The following is a 24,767-nucleotide window of genomic DNA, read 5'->3' on the forward strand; positions in this document are numbered from 1 at the left end:
TTGCCTGAAAGAGGCAATTTAAGATAGTTCTTGAAAGAGGCAATTTAAGATAGTTCTTAAGATAGTGCCTGAAAGAGGCAATTTAAGATAGTTCTTGAAAGATAGGTAGAATTTTGGTAATAGAAGAGGATATTTTAGGCAGAATTAATTATAAATAGAAAATTACAGGATATATTTAAGGAAAAGGAACAGTTTGGAGCCCAAGGAACCTTGGAGGAAAGGCATTTGAGATAATACTGGGAAGTTAGATTGGAACCATTGTGGAGGGTCTTAAAAGTTAGGGCTTTTACTTAACTTGGTACATAACAAGGAACAAGTTTTTTGGTTTTGTTTTTTGAGTAGGGGAAAACTAGGCGATTAGTTTGGTAATGTATATAAGCTGAAGAGATATACTAGGAAGCTGATCGTGATGCTGTTGATATGTAGAAAGGTGATAATCTTTAGGTAGAGGGCAAGGGGAATGAAAAGAAGGGAATTCACGCAAGAAATATCTAGGTAGAAGTCTACAAGATTTGATAACTAGTTGAAGGGGTAGAATCAAAGATAACTAGGATATCCAACTTGAATAAATCTGAATGCAGGTGATAAATTTAATCTTTGGGAGAGAATGAGCATAAAAATGAGAAGGGCTAAAAATGGAACTTTGGCAAACACAAGGGGGTAAGAAAACTAGCAATGGGCGGAGAAAGGATCCATTTAGTGGGATCTGATTAATGATTGTATATTTAACAGAAGCAAAGGGAAATGAATTTTAAGAAAGATTTAAGTATAATAAATAATAGCTGACATCAACATCATCAAGCCTTTACTAAGCCAGGCACTACTTTAAACACTGTGCACACATTAACTCATTTAATAATTATAGCACCACAGAGAGTAAATTGCCAATGGTAAGTGGCAGTAAAGTAAATTGCCACTCGCAAGTAAATTGCCAACGGCAAGTGGCAGAGCCTGAATTTGAGCAGTCTGGTTCTAAGTGTCTTACTCTAAACCATTGCACTAACAGAAAAAGCTGAAGGCTGAGACTGTAAACAGTGCACTGGAATTGGCAATTAATAGATCTTTGATGCTTTTTAAGAGTGTGCTTCCTCAGCACCTATTGCAGTGCCTACCTATTTCACTGAGAAAAGAGAAGCAATTGAAGAGAATTTCTGCACATTCTCACCAACACATCTATCAACCTACCTGAATCTCTCTACCTAGATTCTACCTTCCTGTTACAAGAAAGGAACTGTCTATGGACCTATCACCTGATCCTATCCTCTTCCACTTACTCAAGGAAATCAGCCAGCAATTGTCCCATCTCTATCCTGTATCAACTGTAGCATCTGATAATAGCTACATCATTTCCCACCTTGGAAAAAAGAAATGACCTTTTGAACCCACATTTCCCTCCAGCTTCAGCTCCATTTCTCTGATCCCATTTTATTTCTTGAAAGAGTTGTCACCACATTAACTCCACATCTCCCATTCTCTCTAGAACCCTCTCTAATCACTTCACTTCCTGGAAACAGCCCTTGTCAAGACCACCAGTGACTACTGTGTTTGCCAGATTCAGTGGTTATCTCAGTCCTCAACATATGCAACCTATGCAGCAACACCTGACACAATTACTCCCTTCTGCTTGACAAATATTCATTACATGGCTTTCAGAACATTACTTTCTGGGTTCTCCTTCGCTGGTCATTCATTTTCAATATCCTTTGAAACTTGCTCCTTATAGCCCAGTCCTTGGTCCTCTATTCTATCTACGCTCACTCACTTCTGGGCAACCTCATCCATCTCATGGCTTTAAGATCATCTGTATACTGACAATTCTTAAACTGATGTTTCCTACCAAGAACTTTTTCATGAACTTTAGACTCGCAACATCTGGTGCCATTTATGCCTCTGATACTCAAGATGTTTAACTGAAATCCCGATTTCTACTCATTTCTCACAGGACTGCTCCTTCCCCTTTCCTCCCCTAGTCCGTCTGAGAAAATGGCAATCCATTCTCCGAGGGAACAATATCACCCCACACGGAGAAAAAGTTGGCTCTTGGGGGATGAAAAAGTCTTAGATATTACAATGCTTTGTCACCTTCCAAAGCTCAACTCTACCAAACAAAATCTTACTCATTTAATTTCTCTCATTTTCTTGGGTGTGACACAAGCAGCAATGACATTGAGTTCATGGAAGATACAAAAATTGTATGCAAAGTCAGTAAGCCCGTGTGCCACAACTACTGAGCCCGCGTGCCTAGAGCCCGTGCTCCGCAACAAGAGAAGCCACTGCAATGAGAAGCCCGCGCACCGCAACGAAGACTAGCCCCTGCCTGCCGCAACTAAAGAAAGCCCATGCACAGCAACGAAGACCCAACGCAGCCAAAAATAAATAAATAAAATAAAGTTAAAAGTTCACTAAATTTTTTTAAGAAATTAATTTTTCAATTATTTTACTTCTGCTGGAAATATAACAGTTTTGAATGATTTTTTAAAAACTCATTCCCAGGCTTCCCTGGTGGTGCAGTGGTTAAGAATCCGTCTGCCAATATAGGGGACACGGGTTCGAGTCCTGGTCTGGGAAGATCCCACATGCCGCGGAGCAACTAAGCCCGTGCACCACAACTACTGAGCCTGCGCTCTAGAGCCTGCGAGCCACAACTACTGAACCCGTGTGCCACAACTACTGAAGCCCGTGTGCCTAGAACCTGTGCTCCGCAATGAGAAGCCACAGCGATGAGAAGCCCACTCGCGGCAACTAGAGAAAGCCCGTGCGCAGCAACGAAGACCAAATGCAGCCAAAAATAAATAAATAAACAAATAAAATTTAAAAAAAACACTGATTCCCTGGTGGTCCAGTGGTTAGGACTCAGCGCTTTCACTGCCATGGCCCGGGTTTGATCCCTGGTCAAGGAACTAAGATCCCACAAGCCGCATGGTGTGGAAAAAAAAAAAAAAAAATCAAAAACCGATTTCATTGCTATTATGTATTTATATAAATTGTTAATTTACATATGTAATGCAGTGAATTACAATTTATATACATAAATTACATTAAAGTTTATTCAGCAAATACAGTTATAAAGTTAAATATTATTAGCGTTAAAATTTTTAAGTTTTGGGACTTCCCTGGTGGCGCAGTGGATAAGACTCCATGCTCCCAGTGCAGGGGGCCCGGGTTCGATCCCTGGTCAGGGAACTAGATCCCACATGCATGCCGCAACTAAGAGTTTGCATGCCACAACTAAGAAGCCCGCGAGCTGCAACTGACCAGGCACAACCAAATAAATAAATATCAAAAAAAAAAAAAAAAAGAAGAATCATCCAATGGAAGAAAGACATCAAAATTTTTTTTAATTTTTAACAAAGATTTTAGTCACACTTAACTCTGCATTGAATAAAAAGTAAACTTCATGCTTACTCTTGTATAAAGCACAAATATACAGACAGTACATAAACAGATATACAATATAACTGTGGTATTAACATTTCATGGGGGTTGGGGGAATAGGAAAAAATATCTAAGAAGAATCTTTAGGGTCAACAGCAATGGAAAAAAAGGCTGAGAAACACTGTTCTAGTTAATCAGGTCAGAAACCTTGGTGTCATATTAGACTCTTTTTTTTTCTTCTTCTCATATTCCCCTTAAATCCATGAGCAATCCTTTCGGCTCTACCTTCGAACTATCCAGGATCTGACGCCACTCCTCTTTTTTTTTGGCCATGCTAGTAGAAGCCACCATCATTTCCTTGTCTGGATTACTCCAATAGCCTCTGGTGGCTCTGCAGTCAGTCTATTTTCAACATAGCAACCACTGTAATCTTTTAAAGAGAATGCTATGTAACTTTTCTGCTTAAAACTGCTCTGCTTAAGTGTTCCCCACCTCAAAGTTAAAAGCCAAAGTCTTTACAGTGGCCTTCCAGGCCCTACATGAACTCTCTCCCTTCACCTCTCAGATTTCATATTCTATCACTTGTCCTCTTCTCTAGCCACAATGGCCTCCTTGTTCTTCCTCTAATATATCAAGCCATTGCTGTTTTAGGTCCTTTACACTTGCTGTTCCACCTGCCAGCATGTTTTTCTCCCCCTCCCCCATATTTGCTTGGTTACCTTGTGCTCAACATTCAGATCAAGTATCACTTCCTTCCAGAAGCCTTCCTTGATCACCAAACCACCATTCCCATTCCCTTAAGGACCACACACACAACCCCTCTCTCTTCCTTACCTTGCTTCATGCTACTTCATAGAACTTATTACTCCCTGATATATTTTTTATGGTCTCCTGCCAATAAGCCCCAGAAAAAAGGGATATTTGTCTATTTTGCTATGTTACTCCCCCACATCTAAAACTGTACTTGGCACAAGACGTTCAACAACTTTTTGTTGAATTAACAAATACTATACGTGAGCTTGACAAAACAGGTTCCCTGCCTCAAAAAACGTGAGTCTACTGGGAAGACGTGAAAGAATTAAAATACAATAACTGCATGTGTTCAGTGGAACAAAGAAGTCTCCAAATCTGCCCAGAGAATTTACATAGGCATATGCAATTGCACGGTTAATCTAGGTTGTGCTAATCAATGTAATAATAAATATCTAAGGCTTTTGTAAACTATAATGTATTATGCAATTGTGAGGCTGTAACATATCTGGCGAAGGTGAGATCACATCTTGCCTTTTATTGTTTCCGCGTCTCGAAAATTCTACGGGGAAAATTTTCGTTTCACTTCATTTACTTCCTCTTCCTATAATCCAAAAAGTCAAGTGGCTGTGAGTGTTAATGTCCCAAGGGAGTGTAAAAAATTGTTTGGTCTGGGAGTCTGCGTAGTGACTGGCTCGCTGGAGCTGGCGCATGCGCATCCTCTGAGGCACTGCAAGATGGCTGCTAGCTACTTTGTGGCGCGTCGGTGCCCCGAGGAATTAGCAGCGGCGGCGGCGGCGGCAGCTGCAGGTGCCAGAAAATAACAGTGGCCGCTGAGCGGTGGGAGTTTCTCGGCCCTGCTGTGTGAGCTGGACAGCCCCAAGGGAGACACCTCGCTAGGAAGCAAAACGCGGGGCGGAGCGGTGAAGCCCCTCCCCCAACCTCTCCTTAGTTTGACCAACTCCCTCTCCCACCCTTCTCTCCCCGTTTTTCCTCCCAGCCCGCTACGCGCTGGCCTGCTGCGCAGGCGCACGAATACTCGAAGCGCCTCCTTAGCCCTTGGGGCTTGTGGGCTTCTGCGCGCGCTTCCCGTTCTTCTCCCTTGATTGGCCAGATTGCCCCGCCATCACACCTCCCTCTGCTTTTTCTAGGTTGAGAAGGAAGCAGGGGGGCGGGGCCAAGCAGCGCGTGCGCGATCGTGTTGCTGTCCCTTTGCTGCTATTGCGTTGCAAAAAAAATCCTGACTAGGTAGCCTTGCGCCTTTCTGTGCTAGAGGATCTAAAGGAGAAAGATTTCTGCAACTGAAGGGGCAGTCGGGTAGTATTAACTTTAAGATATTCATGCCCGCTCTTAGAGGAGTGTGGGCAACGGCCTTAAGCGTTGAGAGCCGAAGAGTATAAAACCATTAATTTCCGGGCCAGGCGTTTAGAAAGGCTTTGCAGGACCTGTTTTCTGCGCAGTTCTTCCGTGATTACTGACTGGTTTAAACACAATCCCTTGAACAATTCCGATAAACCGTCGAAATCCGCAGCCCCTCTTTGCAGCGTGTAGGAGCCGCCAGCGTGCCCAGCAGCTGGTCCTCCCGTCCTACCTCCAGAAGAGCCTAGCGCGTGCACCATCCCCACCCCCTGGCCCCCCTCCCCACCTGCGGCTTTCACGCACTCGCAGTGATTGTTTTGCCCGCTCCCGCCGCCGCCGCCGCCGCCGCGGCCGCCAGAGGAGCAGCAGCGCTTGTGCAAACCGGGAAGATGGCGGCCGGCGGCGGCGGAGGCGGCAGTAAGGCCTCCTCCTCGTCGGCCTCTTCGGCAGGGGCTCTGGAGTCCTCGTTGGATCGAAAATTCCAGTCGGTAACTAACACCATGGAATCTATTCAAGGCTTGTCGTCTTGGTGTATAGAGAACAAGAAACACCACACTACTATCGTCTACCATTGGATGAAGTGGCTCCGGAGATGTGAGTGTTGGGGGGTGACTAGGGAAGGGAAGACTGGGGATGGAAGGAAATACTACCCGAAACGCTTAGGGTTTCCCTGTGGAGCCGCTGCATTCGGTTGGGGTTGTTCATATTAAAGCTTCGACCAGAGTGTACCCAAACTCAGACCCTGTTCCTAGCCGGGATTGTCCTGAACTGCAGGAGGCTCATCATTTCTTGGATTTTATAGCGACTGACTTGGTGTGACCTTGGGCCGTTGGGCCCAAATCTGTTGAGATTTACATGTTGTTTCAGAGCTTTGTAAGGTGATGTTGTTTTTACTGAACCTTCACAGAAATTGTTGCGTCCGTTTATTTCTTATAGGCCCTGACGTGTTAATGATTTCTTGTTTTCCTGGTGATAGACACGCTATGGTTTAAGCAGTAGTAAATGCACCTACTTCGCTGGAATATGTGGGACCATTCTATTTTCCACTGACCAAAAACGTGTGATGTGTAATAAGAAGGGCCTTACCTAGATGAAGAGGTAACGTGAGCTCCACATAGAGCTGAGGCGACCACCTGAGAGGTTTTTGTAGCTATGTTTGCTGCAGTAAAATACAGGCTTCTTGATACTGACCGGAAACAACCGTAGTCAGTATCGCCACTAACACCATAAAATGGAAAACATATCCGGCTACTTTTCAACCAGTTCAGATACCTTTTTAAAGAATAGGAATTGGTTTCATAGGTAATCAAAACAAAGAATCAGGAAGTGTGCTTTTTGAATAGGTACTACTTTTTTACCCCAGTTAATTGCTTTTTTGTCTACATCGTGGAGTTTTTTTCACTTTGCTGCGTTACTGCAGAAAAGAGGTCTGTTAGACTGTCAGGAAGCATGGATTGCAGAAAATTTCAGATCTTTTAGGACAAAGTGTGGAGAAGTCATTTGTTGCTTCCTGCTGAGAAGAGAGGGTTGACCCTAAATCCATGTATATCTATTTGAATTTTAGGTCTGCTTCCTGTCTATGGCACGTCACCAGTGAGACCCATCATTCACTTAATTCTTCTTATTCCCCTTTTGCTATTGCCCCTATAGTGTTTTAATTTGTGTTTACTTTTAGGGAACAGATGGATAAAATTTACAAAATCATAGACCCCAAACTTCAAATCATTTGTGTATAAAGTTATTGTTGGGAGAGATGTTTTGTGGCTCTTTGGATAATATATGCAGAAACAGTTGTATAACCAAGGCAGGATTACCTATATTTACCAATAGCAGATCAAAGTTACTTTCTTTCCAAGAGGTAAAATTAGAACATACAATATCAAGTACCAGTCATTATCAAAGACTCACATAGTAAGTATCTAGTATGTACCCAGCCCTTTGTCATTTACAATATATCTAGTATCTCATTATACCTTAAACTAACCCTAAGAAGTAGATTTTTTAATAATTGATTTACAGATGTGGAAACTAAGCCTCAGAAATGTTAAGTAAGCTGCTTAAGTTTATACAGTAAAATGGTGGAGTTGGGGTTTGACTCCACCATATCAGATGACAATGGCCACATTTAACTTTGTAAAGTAATGTTTTCATGATTATTCTTTAATGTTTTTGGTATACCAGTGGTAGCAAGCAGTGCTCAAGCCTGAGGACGTATTCTCCTTAAACATATTTTTCTTCCTGTTTTAAAACATTTTTACTTTTTCTACCTTTGGGCTCTGGTGCTTTAACTGTATGGTTACATCATTTGCAAGGATAAGTTGGTCGCCATCCCTGCCTGTGGGATTACAAATGCAATTACAATATATTTTTTACAGTCAGTGATAACGAGATACACTGGAGCCAGAATTTTTCTGCCTCTACTTTTGATATTGTGCCTGAGCTTATTTCCCTTGTTGATATTTTAAGAGTGAAAAAAATGATTGCTCTAGGAAGACAGTACTTCATTTGAAGTGCATTATATACAGTTTGTATAGTTCAATGCTTTTGGCTTTCTATAAACCTGATTTTTTTTTGTCTGGTGGAATGCAACTTAACTTTCTAAAATGGTTAAGGGTAATTTGTAGTTGTTTTATGTTTACGTTGAGTGAACATCGTTTATCTTATTGTAAATAAAGCCTTTTGAGAGAAATATTCAGGAGATTGTTGTTAGAATTATTTTAGTTCCAGTTTGGTTTTTAAGTCAGCTTTAGGCAAATTTGTGAAATAGGTGTCTTTGGCATTCCCAGCCTTTCTGTCCATTTTCCTGATGCCACTTTTGCTTCTCCTTTTTTTCTTTGGCATCCATTATTTAGTAACTTATATTTAGACCTCAGTGGGAGTTTAAGTGACTATGTTAACTCTTCCTGAGATATTTTCATTTTTATCCTTTATTTCATAATGTGTAATAAGAGACTTTTGTTCACTTTAAAGGAAATACTTTAGGGAGTTCCCTGGTGGCCTAGTGGTTAGGATTCTGGGCTTTCACTGCCATGGCCCAGGTTCAATCCCTGATCGGGGAACTGAGAGCCCGCAAGCTGCGCAGTATGGCCAAAAAATAAATAAATAAAAATTAAAAAAACAATAAAGGAAATAACTTAGAGAAGGCAAGTAGTCTTCCTGAAGCACACTCCATGGTGGGTTATACTGATTTTTTTTTTTTGTGGTACGCGGGCCTCTCACTGTTGTGGCCTCTCCCATTGCGGAGCACAGGCTCCAGATGCGCAGGCTCAGTGGCCATGGCTCACGGGCCTAGCTACTCAGCGGCATGTGGGATCTTCCCGGACCGGGGCACGAACCCGTGTCCCCTGCATCGGCAGGCGGACTCTCAACCACTGCGCCACCAGGGAAGCCCTGGGTTCTACTGATTTTATTCAGACTTGTTTTAATTTGTTTGATGGAAGCTTCCATTACTATCATTTTTCAAAAGTGATCTTTCTGTAGCATAAACAGATGTCATTTCTGTGCTTTAAAATCCTTCAGTGATATCCCATTGCAACAGGCTTAAAGGGTTAAACTTCTTTTTACTACAAGTAAAAGGTCTACAAGGTCCTACACCACCTGCCCTGCCTACTACCTCTCAGGCTTCTTCTAATCCTATCTTCCCATCATTTAGATCCAAGCTCAAATATTACCTCCGCAGAAAGGCCTTCCCTAATGATTTTATTTCAGATGGTTCCTTCAGTTGCATTATAACATATCACTTTATTTTCAGTATATGAAATTACCTTATTTATTTGTTTATATGCTTACTGTTTATTTTCTTCCACCAGATGACAGGGCTGTGTCTTCTTTGCTGCTACATCCCCAAGCAACTAGAACAGTGTTTGGCACACAATAAGTAATCAGTAAACATTTGCCAATATAATTTTGTGAAATAGTTAATCAAGAACTTGAATTGTTTTAATTTCTGTTTCTCAGAAGGCAGCGTTTATAATTTAGTAAAAGAAATGATAGGTATGGTTGTTGGCAGTTTCAAAATATGGCTCTTATATGGGCTTGATGTGCAATTTGACTAGACTGTCATTTCTGTATTTTGTTCATCTGTCCCTTTTTTTTTTTTTTTTTTTTGCGGTACGTGGGCCTCTCACTGTTGCGGCCTCTCCCGTTGCGGAGCACAGGCTCCGGACGCACAGGCTCAGCGGCCATGGCTCACGAGCCCAGCCGCTCCACAGCATGTGGGATCCTCCCGGACCGGGGCACGAACCCGCGTCCCCTGCATCGGCAGGCGGACTCTCAACCACTGCCCCACCAGGGAAGCCCCATCTGTCCCATTTTTAATGTAACATGGAAAAGTATGGAAAAGTAGAAAAACACAGACTTTAGAATTAGGCCCAGGTTCAAATCTTAATTCCATCAGTTAATACCTGGGCACAGTACTTAAATTGTGAGTCTCAATTTCTGATCTGTGAGTAGAGATAATTATCTCTCATAGGCTTGTTGTCTAGATTTAAGAAGATAATGCACATATTTTAGTATAGGTCCTAGCATATACATATATGTTCAGATTATTTATTATGGTGACAACGATGATGTAGATAGTCTTAAGGTCCTGACTATTCGAAATAATTACTTTGTTTTGGGAACAGTGCTGGAAATTACATTCCCAGTCAGAGGGAGATGATTTGGACCAGCCTTTCTGTAGTGAATTAGCAAGTTCTCTGAAGAACTAGTAGGACAAAATGGAAAATACTGTGTTCATGATATCTCCAAGTTGTTTTGCTTCTAACCATTGAATGGGTTGGCCTGTTTTAGAAGGTGTATGAGAATTGAAATGAGTTTTTGAAGAAAAGGGGGTTATAGGAAAGTAGAATCATTTGTAGAACAGAAAAGCTGTTAAGATTTCCCTTCAGCTGTTTTTGGTACGAACTTTAAGTATGTACAAGATTAGAAAAGTAATAACATTCCTGCCACCACTGATCACCCCACTTCAAAAGTAGTTATCTTTTTTTAAATTAATCAATTAATTTATTTTTGGCTGCATTTGGTCTTAATTGCCGTGCGTGGGCTTTGTCTAGTTGCGGCGAGCGGGGGCTACTCTTCGTTGCGGTGCGCCGGCTTCTCGTTGCGGTGCGCCGGCTTCTCTCGTTGCGGTGCGCCGGCTTCTCGTTGCGGTGCGCCGGCTTCTCGTTGCGGTGGCTTCTCTTGTTGCCGAGCACAGGCTCTAGGCGCGCGGGCTTCAGTTGTGGCTCGTGGGCTGTAGAGCGAAAGCTCATTAGTTGTGGCCCATGGGCTTAGTTGCTCCACAGCATATGGGACCTTCCCAGAACAGGGCTCGAAGCCGTGTCCCCTGCATTGGCAGGTGGATTCTTAACCACTGCGCCACCAGGGAAGTCCCAGTAGTTATTTTAATGGCCGATCTTTTTTCTTCTGTCCCCTTTACTTTCCCTTCTCCTCCTCATTTGAAGCAAATCTCAGTACAATCTGGTATTTTCTCCACAAGAGAAACTGTTATATAAATATGGACTGTCCAAAAAAAACCTCTTAATACAGGATTAATTTGTTGTAGTGAATTCGAAAAGTGCAATTTACTATTTTTGATGTATGGCAGTGGTTTCTCAGATCCTTGAATGGACCGTGAAGCTGGTAATAATTTTCTAGCTAACTTTTATTAAGTGCTTATTATGTGCCAGGCACTGTTCCAAGCATTTTACACTTATTAATTCATTCAATCTTCATAATTCTTTGAAGTAGTTATTGTTATGATCCCCACTTTACAGATGGGAAAACAGAGGCACTGAGAGGTTGAGTAACTTGCCCATGGTTAGAGAGCTAATAAGTGGTGGATCCAGGATTCAACCCAGTCATTCTTGATTTAGAGCATACACTCTTAGCCACTGTACTACACAGCCTTTCCTATTCATAAAATATTTTCTACAATATTAGGCCATGCAGATTAACTAGAATGTCTACATTTTGAAGCTTTGTGGGTATTTTTGTTTTTATTTTTGCTTTCTGTGGGAAAACTGATTATCTTGTATAGATTTGAAGTTCTGATAGTCATTTATAATTTTAAAAAAGGGAAAACAAGTTGAACATGTTAGTTACTAAAGTTGTTTACTTGATAAAAATCTCTAAATGTTAGGTTTTAGATAATAGAAGGATTTTTTTGGTGGCAAAAAGTTTGGGGTACCACACTGGTACCTCCATTGGTCAGTGGAGAGTGAAGTCTATAATCTTGTATTTGATATTGCACAAATCTGAGTGTCTGGAACTATTTTTTGCAGCTCTGGTATCTGAAATGTAGCTATTCCTTTAACCGTTTACTTTCCTTGTAATTCATCCTTTGTAGCAGATATGTTGGCTACACATATAGAGTATAACAGTACTGCCATAGCTTTTTAATCACATATCACATGTATACAAATATAGATGGACTAGGTACAAATTCTTACTTTAAGTTCCAAGATGAATTTTGCTTACAAATCCCTAGTTTACATTCAGTTCTTTTAACAAATATTTATTGAATACCTACTGTGCCAGGCACTGGGGACATAAGCAGGTGAATAAAATGGAGAAAAATTTTTGTCCTCTCAGAGCCTATACTGTTAGAAGAGGAGACAAGCAACAAACAAACAAAATATTAAATATATTAGAAGATAAAAAATATTAGGAGTGCTAAAGAGAAATATAAAGCAGGGAAGGGGAATACAGAGTGTTATAAGAGTTTGCAGTTTTAAATTAGGTGCTAAGGGAAGGCCTCACTGAGAATGTGACATTTGAGCAGGAAGGTGAGGTATAGGCAGTATAGATAGGAGAGTGTGAGAGGAGAATGTTCCAAAACAAAGAGAACAGAAAAATACAAAGGTCTTGAGGTTAGAGTGTGCCTGGTGAGTTGAAGGAACAACAAGAAAGCTTTTGTGGCTGGAAAGGAGTAGTGAAAGTAAGGATTAGCAGATGAACTCAGATTATGGTGGGTGATATGGCAGGAGGGGCAGATCACAAAGAATTTTATAGGCATTTTTGGTCTTTTATTTTGAATGAGATGGGGCAGAGGAGTGATGTGAACAGATTTCTGTTTTTAAAAGATCATTCTAGTTGCTGCAGAAATAGGGATGCCGGTAGGTGGCTATTGAAGTAATTCTGGGATAAAATATTGGTGGTTTGGACAAGCTTTATAAGAAGTAATTGAATTCTAGACCTGTTCTGAAGGTAGATCCAAATGGCTTTCTAGATGAATTAAATGTGGGGTAAGAGAGGAGAGTTTTCAAGAATGACTCTGGGGTTTTCTTGGCTGAGTGACTAGAAAGAGTTGACATTTATTGACAAACTTCACTCATTTAAAGTGTACAATTCATTTGTTTTAGTATATTCACAGAGTTGTGCGACAGTCACCACAGGGTATCTGCTTAGTATGTAAATTGTCCTTAGAGCCATCAGCCTGGAAGAGATGTACTAGGTAGTAAGTGTAGATAGAGAAGTAAGTGTAGTAAGACAGAGTAATAAGTATAGATAGAGAAGATGTCCAGAGAGAAGGCTCTGGGGCATTCTGGTATTTCAGATACCTCTTTCTGCTTACTTGGTCTAATGTGTTATTGTGTGTGGTTCTTTCTGAGGTTCAAGGTAAACTTTCAGCTTCCCAAAGAAGTAATAAATCTATTTTGATCTCTTGCATATTTCTACTCTTGGGTTAGGTTTAATGGCACTTCTGGATTAGTTAGGCATTAGGTCTGTTATAATTCCCAGTTGTAAAATTATTGCACAATCAGTCTTCTCTCTGCCCCTTGGATGCCTAGGTCACCTTTTCTTCCATCCATTGCCCTAGGTTCATAGAGATGTAGATAATTTCCATGTTTTCTGACAGTGTTTCAAAACATGAGCTACCGTGATTATTACATGAGATTATTGTAATGGTGTATACTAAATGAGCCTTTTTATGTGTATTATGAGACTTTACAAGCAGTTATATTCTTCATTTAGCTGCTTTGTCTCTCAAATGCAGAAGGGTTGTATTATATACATGGCCTTAGGTGGATTTAAAGCAATATGTAAAACATACTTTTGCTGTACATCCCATAGTAAGCTAAATGTTAAATTATATAGCAAATAAACAATCCCATAAATCAAAGTGTGAAACAGTATTGACAAACTTCAAGTGATTTTGTGGTGTGGAAATATCTTGAAAATTCCATTGGAAATTTCCATTTCCAATGTAAAATTACTAATATTAACATTTCCTTAAACAGGCCACCCCAAAATTACAGTCCTGTTGGTAGAGAAGGGGTGAGTGTACGTATGTGTGTAATTTCTTAGAGAGTGGAGACTTCTGATTTTATTCTTAGTGATTTGGCTTCCTGCCTTTCATAAACTAATAAATAATAGATGCATCCAAACTCCCTTTTCTCCTAAGCTTTTGTCATTCAGTTATGATCTTTCTTAAAAATTTTACTTATTTTTTAATTAATTAATTTTTTTAACCCCCCTGGCATCAGTCATGGACAGATAAAGCCACAATTCCAAGATTCCTAACACCCTGGTCTCCGGATTCAAGGTACAACAGGCAATAGCCTCTGTCCACCAGGCAGGTGATGGAAACCAGTTTGCAAGTGTGAAGCTAGCTGGTGGGAAGATAAGGAGGGGGCTGAAGGGGCTGTGAGGCTCTTTTTTTTTTAAATTAATTAATTTTTTGGCTGCGTCGGGTCTCTGTTGCTGCGCGTGGGCCCCCTTCAGCTGCGACGAGCTGGGGCCACTCCTTGCTGTGCGCCGACTTCTCATTGCGGTGGCTTCTCTTGTTACGGAGCACAGGCTCCAGGCACACGGGCCTCAGCAGTTGTGGCTCGCGGGCTCCAGAGCACAGGCTCAGTAGTGGTGGTGCACAGACCCAGTTGCTCGGTGGCATGTGGGATCCTTCTGGACCAGGGCTCGAACCCGTGTCCCCTGCATTGGCAGGCGGATTCTCAACCACTGCGCCACCAGGGAAGCCCAAGTTATGATCTTTTCTTTTAATCTTTTTTTTTTCCGCTTTTCCCAAGTGTTTAGTGTTCTACAGCAGTACCTTAAAATATTTTGGGTTAGTTGTTTTAAAATTTCATCTGAGAACTAAGACTACATGAGGTTTTTTAATGTGTAGAAGGAGCTCAGAGACCCTAGTAAAAAAAAATTACTCAAAAACTTAACACTGTTGCACAAAACACCTTGACTGAGTTTCTCATCTGTTTGTCAAGGAAACAAAAAGGAGTTGGTGCTTTGTAGTGCTTTTGATTCCACTGCATCCACAGATTTTAGTTATAGAACACTGGAGAGATGCACATCTTGTGGAGAAGTAGTAGAACCTAGTTACTCCTTCTGGGAAAAGGCAACAATTCCATTTGTGCTTTAGAACATTAAAGTCTTTCTGGCTAAGATAAAGATAGTCTAAAAAAAGAAACCTTGTTTTTCTTGTTCTCTTAGAAACATTGAAATAGAGGCTGTTTGATGAAAGAAATAAAATGTTTAATATGCTGGGTTTAAATTTTGGTTGCAGCCTTTTATCTTTCTCTCGTCTCTCTTCCTTCACTTCACTTGCTAGTGATTAGTTTCACTTACTTTCACCCTATGGTTCTTTGGTACCCACCACAGGTGGCTGGGGGGAGAAAGGAGATTGACTATTTCCTTTAGTGAAAGTTTCACTGTTAGAAGGGAAAAGATTTTTTAATGTTAGGCATTATAACTTACCATTTTTAATTAAAAAAAGACCCGAATGGATCCTGTGCTGTTTTTGTGTTCCCTTTACTGTCATTATAGTTTCAAAATGGTAGCATAACGCATTATTTTAAAATGATGATCTCTGTCCAAGAGGCAGTCAGTATTACTTGAGTTATTAACATTTCTTTTATAGTGTATTCCTATGTCCAAAGATACAGAATTCAGAAAATTAATTTAAGAATATTGGGTGCTTACTCTATGTAAAACTTTGTTAGGTTGCTCGCTGAAAGAGATGGAATTATAAGGAACTTAACGTTTCATAACTAAGATAAGAATTGAACAAAAATAACTTGTTCTGGGAAGTATGATAATATGAGTTTTTATATGCTGTACCAGTTTCGAAGAGTTATCACTTTTTGGTTGGAGTGAAGGTATCCATTCACTGAGCACCCTTACTAGATATCAAACATATACATACATATATATATATATATATACATATATTCCTATAATCCTAACATAAGCTCTGGAAGGTAGGAGTTATCCCCACTTAAAATTCTTATAAACCGAGGCTTAGGGAAGTCAATTGATTATTTTGAGGAAATTGTCAGACCATTTTTATAGTATAGGAAAGGGAAACTGCCTGGTTTCAGGGTGGCTAAGCATAAGCTTAATTATTTTTCCCCCCTTGGTTTTGTTCTCTGAAGGCAGAAGGTGAGAGTGAGTGGGAGAAATACAAGAAATACGGTGGATTCAAAGCCTGAGTTGCTTACAAGTACTTTGTTATTATTTAACAATGTTCTTTATTAAGTTTCCAATCATTAATACAGTTAACTTCACAAACATTATCACTAATAGATTTAGTAATAAATAGTTAACATTTCCTGAGTTCTTATCGTGTGATCTCATTTAATATAACAATTCATGAGGTATTGATATTATGTAATTTTTATTACTTAGTAAGGCTATTAGTGATATATATGTAAAATTACGCTGGTGAAGGGAAAATAATAAAGAAAACGTTATAGATGATATAACTGAAGCACTTGAAGGCTCAGTGAGGTAAAATTAATTGTTCAAGTTTCATAGCTAGTAAGCAGTAGAGCCAGAATTAAAATCTAAGCAGTCTTGACTCCAGCGCCTACTCTCTACCTTTGTGCTAGACTGCGTTCCACTTCTTTCAAAGTCTGTTGGTATTTTGTAGTGTTCCATAGTGTGGTATATACAGTATAATGGTTCCCAAACAGCGCTTGTGCCTGTTTTTACCCAGCTTTTTTATATATTATTGACATGTAACATTGTGTAAGTTGTGATGATTAGATCATGTATAAATTGCAAAATGATTACCACAAGATGTACTTAGTAACTTTCAAGTATATAATGCCATATTGTTAACTATCGTCACCATGTTGTATGTTGGATCCCCAGAACATATTTATCTTATAACTGCAAGTTTGTACCCTTTGACCAACGTCTTCCCATTCCCCAACTCCCTGGCTCCTGGCAACCACCATTCTACTCTCTGTTTCTATGAGTTCTGTGCCTGTCTATTTTGATGATTTCACTAAGCTGCAGAGATGAAAAAAATTCATTAATTCGTATATAGCAATAAATTGAATACAGAAGCAGATATGAGAACTTAGCTGTCTTCTGTTGAGCCAAAACATTAGATTTTCAAGAATGTAAAACAGTGCTACTCTCCTCACTAAGTTTTTTTCTCTTGCAAATATAGTTATTTTTAATAAAATATGTATAACTTATTAACTGAATGGTTTTATTATTTTTAATGAATTAATAGATATTTTAAAATTCTTAGTTTTAATTTATAATACAGTAAAGAGCATAGATGTAACTAACTCACATAAGCAAAAACTCTTTGGGGTCTTCAGTAATTTTTAGGAGGGTAAAGGTATCCTGAAACCAAAAGGTTTGAGAATTCACTGATTTATTGGTATGTTGTACAATGACCTTTATCAAGTTTCTGCAACGTGCACATCCATTGTCTCTGATCTTAATACTGTGTATTGCCCAGGGGTTACCAGATGTTATTTTATAACCATTTAATTACTGTTTTTTAATTTGTGAGATCATAAGTTTGATAACTTCTTATTTTGCCAAATAAGGATGTAAAATACACTACCATTTATATTATCACTATCATTTTATAAATTACCACTTTATATGAAAAATTTGCCTTAATGTCCTTGTCTTTCAGGTCTTAGCTCATCTCCTTAGAGGTTGATCCCTATCGTCCTAGCCAAAGAGCCTACCCTACCCCCCTTTGCTCCTATCTATCATTCTCTTATTGCATCACCCTATTTTATTTTCTTTATATACCTTTTCCCATTATAAGATATTACCTTATTTATTTGTTTATTTACTGAGCTGCATGTCCCCTCTCACCCTCAACTAGAATGTAAGCCCATGATAGCAGGGACTTTGTTTTGCCCACCACTACATCCTCAGCACCTTGAAGATGGTGTAGAACATAGAAAGTGCTTAATGACTTTCTTATATCTGACCACAGAGCACACTTCGAGAATTGTTGCTATAGAGGTTTTACATAGTTTTGTTTACACAGATTTACATATGTAGGGGGATATACAATATTGTATAGTGGTTAATTGGCAAAGTACATGGGCTTTGGACTCCAATAGGCATTATACTTGTTACTTAACCTCTTAAAGCCTTTAAATAGGATTAATAATAATACAACATACCTTATGTGATTGTTGGTGGTATTAAAAAAGATAATTCAGGGCTTCCCTGGTGGCACAGTGGTTGAGAGTCCGCCTGCCGTTGCAGGGGACACGCGTTCGTGCCGCAGAGCGGCTGGGCCCGTGAGCCATGGCCGCTGAGCCTGCGCGTCTGGAGCCTGTGCTCCGCAACGGGAGAGGCCACGGCAGTGAGAGGCCCGCGTACCGCAAAAAAAAAAAAAAAGATAATTCATATAAAGTGCTTTGCAAACTACCTGACATTTAGAAAGCTCAGCACTGTACAACAGAAATTAACACAACATTGTAAATCGACTACACTTCAGTAAAATATATATATATATATATATATATATAAAGAAAACTCAGCAAATGGTAACTACTGTTGTTTTTAAATGCAATTATGGTATGTATTTTTATTACACCATGTTTCATGCAGGCCTGTGTGCTTAAGCTTTAAATTCTTCCAGTTAATCCTGCATACCCTAGGTGAAATTTTAAGGTTAATAAACCAAAGGAATGAACACAGATTTTTTAGGCCTTTTTATTAATACTAGAGAATGCCTGGAAAACACACTAATTTGGAAACTATTTATCTATTTTGAGTATTTCACGTACCTATTTGTGTAACAACATCTTGCAGTTCTAGAAGTTCATAGAATTTAAGAATCTTTCATATATTTTTATAGCTGTTGTGCTAATATGTAAATGCATCTCAAAGAAGGGATTTCACAGGGACAGCAATATCTTTAGTGCTGCTGGATTTTTAAAAATAACCTATCAAAAACAAGGGGTTTATAAAAATTTAAGTTGGAATAATAAAGACCAAATATTAATCATATTTTCATTTAAAATTTTAAATTTGAAATTAAAGATTTTTTTAAAAGAAAATTTCATTTCAAGACACATTTTGGAAGATCAATTTTACTTTGTTTTAAAAGTCTTTAAAAACCTGGTAATAGAAAAGTGAACAGCTTTTGAAATCCATTTATAGGTCATCCTTACACATATATACTGTGTTTAGTATAAACTAGGATAAGAATGCATTTCTATTCTCCTATTCATTCTTATCCTCAGATTGCCATGTACAGTACATATGTATAAACTGATAAATGTGGATAAGATACAGAGAAAATAAAACATAGCAATAAACAAAAAATATGAATTTGACTTTGTACAACAGCATTTTCTAGAAAGTTGTGATGTTTAGTTTAGGTTGTCACTGTCAAAACTTAGGTACTACGAAGTTAAAGTTAAACCTGTTTCATGCTGCTAGACCTTAGTACCTTTAATAAAATGCTTCATGAATTTCCAGAAGGAGTGGAGGATAGGCTGTTCAGTATTTTCCAAACTTATTTGACCATGGAGTTCCTTTCTTTTCTAGCCATCTCATGTGATTACTGTTCTACGGAACACACATTGGGAAGCTTTGTTATGGATGTTTTTCTAGGAAACCCCCAATTAAAGAGCAGAGAGAACCAATTTATATTTGTGTGTAGTAAGAAAGGCTTCATGGAGGAAACAGTTGTTCAAAAAAAGATGTGAAGCAGGTGAAAGAAGGCATCTCAAATACAAACAAAGGTGTAAAAGAATCAGAAGCAGAGAGTGAACAATCAGAAGTACACATAGACAAGTGAGGATGGAAAAGACAAAGAGAAGCAAAGAAGCAGTAAAAACCATGATTTTTGAGACACGGTGGGGAGGGGAAGGTATATTGAAAACAAAGTAACTATGTATGTATAGGCACAAAAGCTACAATAGATAGTGATTGTAACACTGGACCAAAATCACTTTTTTGTAATACTGGTATTAGTATATTTTCGGATTTATTCAAAGCTTTTAGAATTCAAAAATTGAAGTTAAGTCTGTGAGCCCAGATTTTTAATGTATTTCATATTTTAAAACATCAAGTAAAAATGTAAATTTATAAAAACATAACTGTTAAGCATAGATTATCATTGTAATGTAAATCATCAGCTCCTCCTGGTTTTGCTGCTTCCTTTGACTTTGGTCTTTTTGTCTGAGGTACCTTTATAATTGCTTTGTGTGATGTAGCTGGTTGGGTTGGACTTTAGTATCTTCTTGCCATATTTAACTCCCCTGACCAGTGCTTTCGGAGCCACCTGTCTATGTTCAGTAGTTCAAAATTGCCGAAGTTTTGACTTCTTTCTTGGCCAACTTGGGAAACGTTTCCCTAATGGAGTTTAAATCCTTTCTTTTCCCTAGGAGAGATTCTTTGTTACGGAAGGTTCTTTCCCTCAGGTTCAGACTCTCCCTATAAGTGGGCCATGACAAAGGTAGAGGGGGGTGAGTCAGGGGAGTTTCCTGAACTGCATAGGAAGTAGGGTAAGGAGTTTGTGGTGAAAGTGAGAGGAATGGGGGTGGGTGAGTAGGTAGGAAAGAGATAAAGACAACTAAGGACAACGAATGAACTGCTTTTGTATTATGCCAACAAAAATATTGTATTTTGGTCTTTAAAATAGCAATACCTGAAACTGATATTACAGTTTCCAAAAATAAATGATAATATGTTTGGGGGAAATGTTCAGGAGCCACTATAATAATCTAACCAAATGACAAAGATTTGAAAGAATATAACTGGTAGTGGAGAGGACAGATAAGATCTAAGAGGTATTTAGAAAGTAGAATTCGGCAGAACTTGCCGACCAGTTGGATGTACGGGATGAAGTTAGAGGAAAGCTTGGAAGATGGATCCTGTGGATTCTGTCTTGGGTGACAGGAAATTTGGGAGGAAATAGATGATAAAAGCAGGCTTGCACACATGGAGTTGGAGTGTCTGGAGGGCATCTGAGACAAGTTGTTTAATAGATAATTAACCATTTTGATAGTGCTTATAATCCTAATATTGGCTAATATTTATTGACAGTTATATACTTGATGCAATTCTAGGAGTTTTTTGTGTATTTTGTCATGTAATCTTGAGAAAAACCTTTGAATAAGTGGGTACTATTATTTCATTGTATAGATGAGAAAAGCATCTCATTGTATAGATGAGAAAAGGTCATGCAGTTGGAAATAGGGGCTGGGCTTTGAAACTAGTCCTGACTAACTTAAATATGTTCATAACCACTATATTGTATTTGGGAGGGAGCTTTGGACTAGAGATGGAGACTTGGGAATTGTAATCATATTGGTAGTAGTTAATGAATGAGCACTTCAAGGGACACAGTATTTTAAGTGAGAAGAGAAAAGGGCCAGTGAAAGAACTTGGGAAACACCAGAGTTTCAGAAGAAAAGGTGTCCTAGGTAGAGGAGAAGATCAGAGCAAAGTAATTTCTCAGAAATTAAAGGAGGAGAAAGTTTGCCAGTGGAGTTTCCAAGGAACATGGTTCTGGGAAAAGGCATGATTGTACTGGGGAGAAGGGTGAATAGGACAATTTCTGTTTCTGATGATATGACAAACCAGATATTTTGCAGAGAGACTACATTTTTTTTGCCCTAAAAAATAACTAAATCCTGCAGAAATTGTAACAAACATAACTTTTAAAAATAAACTTTATTCTAGAATAGCTTTAGGTTTACAGAGAAGTTGCAAAGATGGTATAGAGGGTTCTAGTATACCCTGCACCCAGTTTCCCCTGTTGTTAACATCTTACATTGGTATATGGTACATTTGCTACAGCTAATGAACCAATACTGATAGGTCATTATTAACTAGAGTCCATACTTTATTTGTGGATTTCCTTAGTTTTTGCCAAATGTCTTTTTCTATCCCAAAAGCCCATGCAGAATTCCACATTACATTTAGTCATCATGTCACTTCAGGCTCCTTTAGACTGTAAACAGTTTTGAGGAGTATTGATCAGGTATTTTGTAGAATGTCCCTCTATATGGATTTGTCTGGGGAATTCTCTGGTGGTCTAGTGGTTAGGACTCTGCGCTTCCACTGCAAGAGGGCCTGAGTTTGATTCCTGGTTGGGGAACTAAGATCCCTCAAGCCGCTAGGTGCGGCCCAAATGAATAAACAAAAATACGCGTTTGTCTGATATATATATTTTTTCATGATTAATTGGGGCTATAGGTTCTTGGAAAGAACACAGGAAAAGTGCCATTTGCATCACATCGTGTCAAGAGTATCCTGTCAACATGACTTATCACTGATGATGCTAACCTTGATCACCTGGCTGAGGCAGTATTTATCAGGTTTCTTCACTGTAAAATCTCCCCCCACCCCCTTATCAAACTATACACTTTGGAAAGAAGTCACCGTGCACAGTACACACTTAAGGAGTGCAGAATTGATGTTCCACCTCCTTGAGGGGGCAGTATCTTTGTGTATGGAAGGTTACAAGCTTAATTTTTAATGCATTACTGAGTATGCTAAAAAAGTTAGGGCGCTCTCTAAGGGTCTGTTCTCACAAAAGTGAAGAGTCAGCTGAAGCAGGAACAATGAGCTGTGAGCAAACAGAAAAGGCAAGGTTGCTCTCAAAGGCAAATGCCCATATTAGCACTAATGGGAAACTAAGCCTTTGGCCCACAGCAAAATGGAAGAACCCTCTGAGAAAGATGATAAATTGGACCAAGGTCAGTACTACCCTGATTCTGCCATAGCACTTGCAAGTACACTTTGAGAGAAAGCTTTTTCTGGTTAGGCTCTTTGAATTCCCACAGATAAAATTCAACAGAGAATTACCAAACACAAGGAAGTAAGTCACTTTGAGTGAGATTTGATAGAAACAAACCCCTAAAGACTTAAACTATTAATGATAAGATACAAAATATAAAATAATCATGTATAAAACGTTTAAATTAATAAAAGGGGCTGCTCTTTGTTGCGGTGTGTGGGCTTCTCATTGCGGTGGCTTCTCTTGTTGTGAAGTGCGGGCTCTAGGTGCACGGGCTTCAGTAGTTGTGGCATGCAGGCTCAGTAGTTGCAGCACGCGGGCCCTAGAGTATGCGGGCTTCAGTAGTTGCAGCGCACAGGCTCAGTAGTTGTGGCACACAGGCTTTGTTGCTCTGCAGCATGTGGGATCTTCCCGGACCAGGGATCGAACCTGTGTCCCCTGCATTGGCAGGCAGATTCTTAACCACCGCACCACCAGGGAAGTCCCAGAAGGCGGATTCTTAACCACTGGATCACCAGGGAAGTCCCCCAACAGCATTTTAAAATTAAGGTGTGTACATTGGTTTTTTTTAGACATAATGCTATTGCATACTTAATAGACTACAATATAGTGTAAACATAACTTTTATATGCACTGGGAAACCAGAAAATTCATGTGACTCACTTTATTTCTATATTTGGAACTTTATTGTGGTGGTCTGGAACCAAACCTGCGATATCTCTGAAGTATGCCTGAACTGAAAGGAAAATTTACCAGCTTTGTTATCCTAGTGAGAGAGTTAAAATGTAGCTGTTAATTATTGGTAGTTTAAGCAGATATAAAATATGTAAAAATATAGAGAATTTATACTATACTACCATATCTGATTTAACTGACTCACATATGGAGAACCCTGTGCTCTAAAATTAGAAAATGTGCATTCTTTCTTGAACAAACAAGGAATATTTAAACCAATTAGTGATGTGTACTGGCCCCTAATGCAAGATTAGTATAATTTTAGATCCTTTGTATCATGCAGATTCATATTCTTTAGCCATATAGTACTTTTAACTTAGAAGTTAATAACCAAAACAAAAATTTCCCCTTTGCTTGGAAATTAAAATGTGCATTTCCAGATAACTCATGGATCAGAGAATAAATCATAGTGGAAATTTAAAAATACATAGCACTGAATAGTAATAAGAACACTACATCGAAACTAATAACTCATTTTATTGAGTGCTTACCATTTGTTTATTTGGGATCCATCAGTGAATACATCAAGATTTCTGACCTTGTGGATCAATAAATATAATGAAAAAGTAAATTACCTATTATGGTAGAAAATGAAAAAATCTTATGGGAAAAAAGTAAAAAGCAGGGTAAAGGGCATTGGAATTAACGGTGGAGATTGGGGGACAGGTTGCAGTATTAAAGGAAGCACTTAAAATAGGCTTCATTGAGAGAGTGAGAATTAAGTAAAGACCTGAAGACACTCAGTTAGCCGGGTGCATATCTGGAGGAAGAGGATTCTAGGTAAAGGGAACAGTTAGAATTAAGACGCTAAATTATGAGTATATCTGGTATGTTCAAAGAATAGTGTTCCAGAACACTGTGGCTAGAATGGAGTGAAAGTAGACGAGGTCAAAGAGATAAAGGAGATGGCAGATCACGTAGGGCAAAGTCTTTGGCTTTTACTTAGAGCAGAAGTAGTAACCATTGGAGAGTTTTGAGCAGAGAACAACATGCTCTGACTTACCTTTTAAAAGAATTCTCGGGGCTTCCCTGGTGGCGCAGTGGTTGAGAGTCTGCCTGCCGATGCAGGGGACACGGGTTCGTGCCCCGGTCCGGGAAGATCCCACATGCCGCGGAGCAGCTGGGCCCGTGAGCCATGGCTGCTGAGCCTGCGTGTCTGGAGCCTGTGCTCCGCAACGGGAGAGGCCACGGCAGTGAGAGGCCCGCGTACCGCAAAAAAAACAAAAAAACAAAAAGATTTCTTTAGGGGGCTTCCCTGGTGGCGCAGTGGTTGAGAGTCCGCCTGCCGATGCAGGGGACACGGGTTCCTGCCCCGGTCCGGGAAGATCCCACATGCCGCGGAGCGGCTGGGCCCGTGAGCCATGGCTGCTAAGCCTGCGCGTCCGGAGCCTGTGCTCTGCAACGGGAAAGGCCACAACAGTGAGAGGCCCACGTACCGCAAAAAAAAAAAAAAAGAATTCTCCACTGCCATGGCAAGAATAGACTATAAGGAGGAATGGACAGAAGCAGAGAGACCTATTATAAGAGTAATGTAATAGTCTAGGTGAGAGATGATGATGGCTTAGATTGCAGTGACAGGGATAAAGGT

At 39.5% G+C, this 24,767-nt stretch overlaps 1 protein-coding gene across 4 annotated transcripts in view; it reads left to right on the top strand.

Moving 5' to 3' along the window:
• The first annotated feature begins 4,874 nt into the window (after nucleotides 1-4,874).
• Nucleotides 4,875-24,767, top strand: part of RPRD2 (regulation of nuclear pre-mRNA domain containing 2) — an 84,936-nt gene continuing 65,043 nt past the window's right edge. For 2 of the 4 annotated variants that reach the window (XM_027097646.1, XM_027097649.1), the window contains exon 1: nucleotides 5,858-6,078. In XM_027097646.1, coding sequence (XP_026953447.1) covers nucleotides 5,874-6,078 — 205 coding nt within the window. In that variant the 5' untranslated portion in view covers nucleotides 5,858-5,873. Of the gene's footprint in view, nucleotides 6,079-24,767 lie in introns of all 4 variants that reach the window. The other 2 variants (XM_027097647.1, XM_027097648.1) reach the window with 2 other exon arrangements.

The sequence above is a fragment of the Aethalodelphis obliquidens genome, unplaced genomic scaffold (genome assembly GCF_003676395.1).
Source record: "Aethalodelphis obliquidens isolate GAN/ISIS:26980383/991018 unplaced genomic scaffold, ASM367639v1 scaffold116, whole genome shotgun sequence".
NCBI lineage: Eukaryota > Metazoa > Chordata > Mammalia > Artiodactyla > Delphinidae > Aethalodelphis > Aethalodelphis obliquidens.